Source organism: Pagrus major, chromosome 17, assembly GCF_040436345.1.
Source record: "Pagrus major chromosome 17, Pma_NU_1.0".
NCBI lineage: Eukaryota > Metazoa > Chordata > Actinopteri > Spariformes > Sparidae > Pagrus > Pagrus major.
Genome location: NC_133231.1, coordinates 9213320 through 9221199, shown reverse-complemented (window position 1 = coordinate 9221199; position 7880 = coordinate 9213320). Strand labels below are relative to the sequence as shown.

General features: G+C 38.0%; 1 protein-coding gene across 1 annotated transcript; it reads left to right on the top strand.

Moving 5' to 3' along the window:
* Nucleotides 1–3579: 3579 nt before the first annotated feature.
* On the top strand, nt 3580–7702 carry LOC141012238 (uncharacterized). The gene is made up of 7 exons (XM_073485672.1): nt 3580–4384; nt 4576–4614; nt 5679–5702; nt 5840–6125; nt 6228–6367; nt 6564–6906; nt 7003–7702. Exons 2-7 carry the CDS (start codon nt 4581–4583, stop codon nt 7004–7006), a joined length of 831 nt encoding a protein of 276 aa, XP_073341773.1. The 5' UTR covers nt 3580–4384; nt 4576–4580; the 3' UTR covers nt 7007–7702.
* The last annotated feature ends 178 nt before the right edge of the window (nt 7703–7880 follow it).

Here is a 7880-nt window from a genome sequence, read left to right as displayed (position 1 = left end):
AAGACATGTTTCTGTAAACATTAGCTGTGTCCTGTTGGCTCTCTGTCTCATTAAATTGTGTACAAAACAGGAAGACAGAACAACAGGGCTGTAGGGACGTCTTCACCAGAATGAAATGGTTCAGAAGATTAAAACAGACTCTTGAAAAATTCACTTCCTCTGGTGGAAGGGATCGTTGTGATGCCTGACAAAACAGCACAGCATTCCCTCTTCGGTGGGAAGTTACCAAATAACACTCCTCTTTCGAACTGTTTTCCTCACACTTTACCGCAGTAAACTGACAGGACAACAGACTGAAAACTGTGTCAACAACAGTTCTTCACAAGTAGGGGGAGAGACTCTGATGAAGCTTTGCAGATAAACCTATGTGCCTCCATGGGTCGTTCGCTTGTTTGAACAGAATTTCACCAACTCTCGACAGAAGATGATGAGGGGGAATTTGTTGATGCTTTGGAAATCACATACTGTGGGTGATTCTTAAGCCAAGCTTGTTCAAACTAAGTTGTGATGCATGACCGAGCTCTGCTTTCTGCTGATGCTAAAAGATGCCTAGATACTCTGAAGTTGACTTTGGAAACTTCTGTTCTAAGTCCTTAAACAGATACCTTGGTGTTCCGAATTGTATTGTTTTTTTTCCACCAGGCACTTGTTACACTACATGTTAGCACCTTTTTTTTAAGTGAGTATCTTTGAAACCAATGTAGTCTGCTAGTTGTACACTAGCTAAGATAGCTAGTTTATGGCAACTGAAGGAGAGCTCAAACTATAAAACATGTTGTCGTAATGTAACAGGTGCCCAGCTATGAAAAATAACAAATTCAAAATGTTAAGGTATACCTTTTGTCTAATACTGCATGCAATAACAAAGACGAACAACTGCTTATTTGTACATACGATATTTTGGGTTGGTATACTTGGCACAGTAGAAGCCTAATCTGGGATGAATAGTTTAGTAGTTTTTATAATACCAGTTACTGTTCATCACCAACTTGACTGGAACCACGGACCTGTTTTTTCTGTTTTCTTCACTTCATGGACTCTTTTATTTTAGGCTTGTCACTGTTAGCTTGGACAGGCTTACTTCAATTAGCTTGCTCCATTTTGAGCAACATTTTATGCCAAGAGTCTACTAAAAGCAAGCGAAGAGTAAACTATGGTATCACCACAGTTTGCGGTAATTATGCGGCAGCCCTTTTGTAACCATTTGAATCCTGCTACTTCACAATCTACACAGGCTACAAACTGGCTCCGCACTTACCTTGTTTTAGTCCACAGGTTAGGCTTACACCTTCCCCCAGGTATCCAGCCCACCGTCTTTTACAGTGTGCTCTTTCTTTACTCTAGTCAGTCGGTTTTGAATGGTTTTATATGTTTCTATCTATGAAAAACTGTGTCATTACAACTCTTTCCAGACATCAGTGGATAGTTTGTTAACAAGACAAACTCATACAATATGTACAATAGAGTAGTGTTTTTGAAATAGAATCAGTTTTAGAGTTCAGACTGTGTTGCCCAAGTGGCTTTTTGGTACTTTTGTTGCAAAAATATGGAATCACAACTCAATAGAAAAGACGTGCACAAAAGAATGTTCTGATAGCATTGAGAAAACATTTTTCTTCTTAATCATGTGTCCAAATTTGAGGCTTTACATTTGAGGCTTTACATCAATATATAACAGAGCTCTCCATTGATTTTTAGGAGGATGCTGTGTTTTTAGAGTTTGACTAATGCTAGAGTCGTGATGTCTCAGCCTCTGCTGCACACATTTTGACAGTTCTTTTTTAACCTGGCTCATAATCTCCCAATTTAATGAACTGGCAATATAAATGGCAGAACTAACCAGGGTCCCTATCCTTTATACTTCTAAAGCTACAACCATAACAGAAGTCATCCATGTTAACACTTGATATTAGCCACATATTAGGTGAATGATTGTTTTGTTAGAAACAGAACCAGCCTGGCTCTCCTACAATATTACCGTCTACTAAACCTGAATTCTACGTTCAGTATGAATCATGTATTTAAATAGTTTTCTCAGGTGGCTGAGGTGCTGCGTCTGCTCGCTGAGTTGTGATTTTATATCCAACAGTCTTCATGTATCCCAATTAACCTTGTGCAGTAGAGCTAAAAGCTAACATTGTGATCTGAGTAGTTTACCTGCTGTCCTATTGTGCACATAATGTCATATCTGTATCCTTCGCTGTACTTCTGCTATAGTCCTCACTTGTTTTCTGTATTTACGCAGGTAGTTGGTTGAATGTTCCTTACAGCAATCAGAGATTCAGATGTTTTCACTTTACAGCAGCCAGCTTTTTTTTTTTTTTTTATAAAAGAGCAACAAACACCTTATCAGAATTGTAATATACTGTACGTATGAATTGATTTTTTTCTTTTTTAAATCTCATTTACAGTGGAGTTTTCATCTTCCGGTTTTCTGATCTGATTTTTATCTGTTGACAGTTTTTACCCTCAAGTTCTTGCTTCTAAAGAGCGTGCTTTGCTTTTTAACGTAATATGAACACTTTTCTCTCTGTTTGCCCTTCAATACAAGTTACAGACCTGTTTTACTAGATGGTGACGGTGATTTTTATTAAGTTACAGTTGGTTCTGTAGACACAGAGACACAATGATAAAACTGTATACTAATAAATGGGAACTTCAACTGATAAATTTGGCTTTTAAAAGATAGGCTGTCATGTCAGTCCTGTAAAAATCAGCTGGAGGGGATTCTGGAAATGACACTGACTTGTTGAGGTTGGTTGGCAAAGATGATGTTACTGCCTACGACAATCATGACTTAAAACTCCTTAACAGTTCAAATCGGTGTTATTCTGTGTCTACAGGAACTGACATTTCCATCTACATCTAAGTTATTTCAACACTCTGCCTGTACATCAGAAATGTGCTACAAACTGAGAGTATCTGTCATAAACTTTGATTAAACAAGGTATGATTGTGTTTTCGCCTCTGCAGGCTTGCTTTAGAAAGCTCTAAGTTCCTCTTGTGGCCCCAGCGATAAGCAGCTTGTAGCTACCAGCTGTGAGGCAGATGATTTGTGCAATGTTAATTTAAGATCCCAGCTGTTGTTGAGGCTCTGGCTTGATTTCTAGCTTGATTTAGAAAAGATTTATATTTTATACTTGTTTGAGGACAAAACCCAATAAATTTTGATCAAAAGATGTGTGCGCTTGTGGGCAACATTCTGCGTGTTTTGCTTTGAATAAATGTGATGTGAAGCAGTCTGGATTAAATGCAGATGCAGAGCTAAAAGTTGTGCATAGTGTCCTATTAACACCTGGACCCTACTGACAGTCACCATGAGTTACTTTTGAGATTTAGCTATTCAGGACTGTAGGTACTTACTAGTTACTTTATAGATATTTGTATAGGCGAGACACTTTGCAACACAATTCTTGATAGAAGTTATTTTATCGTCACTGTTAATGCAAAAATGAAAATTCAGACATCATCTACTCTCCCCGATGCCCATGGAAAGTTGGGTGAAGTTTTGGAGCCCACAAAACATTTCTGGAGCATCACAGCAAAACAGAGTTGCAGCATTCTCCTAAACAACTGAAGTAGATGGGGACCGCGGAAATCAGCCCCCAAAAATGATAAAATGACTACACACAGCTCATCCAGCGTAATCTAAGAGATCTGAGATCTCAAATTGATTTGAAAAGATGTTATTGACACCCTGGAAGCACAGTCAAGCTTGTGTTTCCACTTCAGACAAGATGCACACCAACGCTTTTAGCTTAGCAGCGACAGTTAGGATCCTGGCTTAAAAAAGGTGTAAAACCTTTTTTTTAAAAATTAATTTGGGATCTTGGGGCTTCCGGAGACTTGGCGAGTCTGCCGGACAGGTGTAGGGAGCTATTTCATGTTATTTAAAACAGGTCCCTATCTATTTCAGTTGTTTAGGCGAATGCTGCAGTTTTTGTGAAGCTCAAGAAATATTTTGTGGATTACAAAACTTCAACCAACTTCCCATCGGCATGGGGGTGAGTAGATAGATAGATACTCAAACAGTGTTTAAACTCAACCATCAGGGATGCAGTGCCAGTTGTTGAGAATACAGAGTTGTTCGTGTCCTTTTTTTCCTGCTGTGCCTTTGTTGACTCTTTACTAGGACCAAATGAGGAAACTTGCAGACAAAAGTTATTGACGCAGGGGAAATAGATTTGAATATGGCCTTTTTGTAAACATATCGTCCTCCGTTGAAGCGAGAAAAATTTGCATGTGTTTGAACCTTTGCACTTTTATTGAACCTTCCACCAGACAGGCAGCAGTCAGGGGAGGGAGATATTTACAAATACAGCTGTAGCTGGAAGAAAAAGGCATCATATTAGAATCATTGTGAAGAGAGAGAAAGACCGACAAGGTAAGAGAGATTAGTACAACCTGAATAACCAATTTGTCCTTACGTAGTCATCTTTTATGACGAGATAGATACATTTGTGCAATTTAAAAGAAAAATAAAGCTTTATTAATCTATGTCTGTGCAGAATATTCAACAAATATTTGTGCAAGATATTTATCTAAACTGATGTTGCTGTATTTTCTCCTCCACAGTAAAGATGTCGTGGAGTCTGCTGATCATCTCTCTGATTGGTAAGTAGCTCACTTTCCGTGCATGTACTGTATGTCAGTGATCTTTGAAATGATCAATAAGCAGAATGAGACATGGGGCATGGATGACAACATAAAATAGTTCATTGTGTGTGACTGTAAATGGCTCAGCAGTCCTGAATAGAGCACAAATAACTTCATGTTTTATAGAGAGGATTTGGCTAGTATTGAAGGATGGGATACTGTGCTTACTGCTGTATTACCAAGCAATAATATTATAGTTTCCAGTAACTTTGAGATGACTCGAATTGAGAATTGGAACAAAACTGGAATGAAAAAATAGGAAACTAAACAGGAACCTAACCTGTAAACGTGACTTTAGTAAGACCTTAGTATTGGTTTGAAATATTTTTGGCTGTAAGTATAAAAACTGTAAGAACAGAATAACATGTAGTCTTAGCAGCCTATATTACAGGTTTTAATTGAAATTGTGAGAATATGTGTGTAATTGAACCAGGCTATTTTATTTAAGAGCCCAACAGATAACCAATTTTTTATATTAAAAAATTAAATTTAATTGGGGAATTTTTTAAATTATAACTTATCCCACATATCTTTTTCTGCATTATAATCTCAAAAAAATGAAAGGTTTCATATCGTCGCATTTTAGACAACATATACATGATATGATATATATGTGATAAGCCAATATATAACTGATATATCGGTCAGGCTCTGTTTTGTTTTTATAATTTTTTAGGATGTAAATAATGGACTAAATAATTTTCCCGCCATTGTCATGTAAAAGAGTTCAATGAATGTGATGTTTTTTGTGCTTTAAACAAGTCGTCTTCATTCCAGTCTGCTCCCAGCGGCTCTTGACTTGTTTTTTTTTCTGTTATTTTGTTGTCTTGTTTTTTTTCTTTGTATTTTTGTTCGTATATTTTATTTTGCTTTATACTTATACTACTGCATAGATGTATGTAAGAGTAGTGATGGGAGGATCTATGGTATAAAAACAGAAGTATTTTTTAAATTCCCTCAATAAAAACTGTAAGTGGCCGAAAAAGGAACAGTAATTCTTTGCATCTTTTCACATTTCACAGGAATTGCAATCGTTGGTGGCACAGGTAGGACTGAATACATTTCTTGACGCTCATCAGTTTGATTCCTCCCAAGCCATATCAAGAAGATAGTATTTCTATGCTAAATATGTAAAGGCCAAAATTTTTTGAAGTGAATTATTCGACATGTTTTGCATGTACAGATCTCTGCAACACGACCTGCTTGATACCAAATGGGACGACATCTCAGTCAACAGTCTACACTTCAGAAGGAACAAACTTCACTTCTGAAAGAGCTATCAATGGGAATATGTCAGAGTGTGCTCACACACTGGAACAGCAGAGCTCCTGGTGGACAATTGACCTGCTGGCTGTCTACAACATTTCTTCAATCAAGATCTACAACACAGAGCACCATAATAGTGATATAAGTGATGCTTCGATTCACATTGGGAACTCTCGTGAGAACAACAGCATCGCCAACAACGTGTAATAACTTCATGTTACTTTGACTTTGCTTCATTTTGCAGCGTCACTCATCCCACCCTTTGTCTTCCTCTTACTGTATGTTCATCTTTTTGTCTCCTCCAGGTGTAAATGCATCACAAACTTCATAAAGAACAGTTGTAATGACTTTCAATGTAATACCAGCATGTTGGGGCGCTACATCACACTGTCTGCACCAAAGCATTTGGTTCTGTGTGAAGTGCGGATCTGCGGCACAAAACAAGGTACAATGATCTCATGCACAAAGAGAGTTGCTTATTCAATGCAGTGCCCACATACAGTCAATGATGGATATCTAGAGATGGGGTACTACTTTGAATACTTACTTTTAATTTTAATGTCTCCTTTGCAGTTAAATGTGGGCAAAAAGTCAGTTCTAGTTTTAATTAACTTTAAAAACGTTACACCTTTTTTCACTAGAATCACCATTTGAGCTGATCAAAGAGAACAAGACGTGGGAAGATGCCCTGTCCCACTGCAGGGACCAAAACAAGGACCTCGCTTCCATCCTTGACGCAGATTCTCAGGCCTGGGCTGAGCTGGAGGCCAGAGCGGCTGACACTCCCTTTGTGTGGCTGGCCCTTCACTACACCTGCATCCTAGAGGTCTGGTTCTGGGTCGATGATCATCGCTTGGAATTCAATCGCTGGGCTCCAGAGAATAACACAGGAGACTGTGACATGAGTGGTGCCATGCAGACAAGAGAGGACCACCTCTGGTTCAGCATGTCTGACTACGACAAGTTTAATTTCATCTGCACAAAGTAAGAGAAATCAATGCTTTATGTTTCTCAGCTATTTTTTATTTTATTTTATCGAGTGTTGTGTTTTGACAAATTCTCCTCTAATGTGTGTCGTAGATGATGGGACCAGTGCTGCAGATTTCCAGATAGAAGTGATTGAATGAAGCATCTGGTGCGTAAACATGGCTTACAACTATACAGATGACTTGTTTTAACCATATAATGTGTTGTTTTCACTGTTTGTTGCTGTGCATGCACATTTTTGCATTTAGTTTGAAGTTGTCTCAGTGCATTCTTCACTTACCATTCATAAAACCATTAGCTGTTGTGAGACTTGCACTTTGTTTTTTGTTTTAATCTTTTGTTGAAAGTGGATGCTTTGCATTTAAATGGGCTATCAATTTATTGGTGATTGTATATCTGCTATAAAAAAATAATTATTCAGCGTGCCCCGGTAGCTCAGTTGGTAGAGCACGCATCCCATGTACAGAGGCTTTGTCCTCACTGCAGTGGCCCAGGGTTTGAGCGCGACCTGTAGCCCCTTGCTGCATGTCTCAACCCATTTCCCATCACCTCTCTGACCTGACCTGTCAATAAAGCCATCAAGGCCAAAAAATATATACTGGAAGAAAAAGAAAAAAAATCATAAATACATCAGAAATATTTGTCTTTCAGATTTACCGGAATTGAAATTAATTTGTGTGTCAGATTGTCATTTATATTAAATACATTTTGCATCCTTCCATATGTATTGTTGATTGAATGGCATTTACTGTACATGTTATTTTCTTTGAATGGAAATAAAGTGCTGATTTGATTCATGTCTGGGTTGCAAACTTTAATTTTACAGTATGTATTTCTTGGATGTCCATATGGAGCCTAAATAAAAGTTGAGATGTATTTAAAGTCTTTATGTTGATGTGTGCTACATGCGGAACTTCCCCGCTATCATCATCATCGGTCGGAACCTTTCTTACCGGAACTTTTAACCCTGG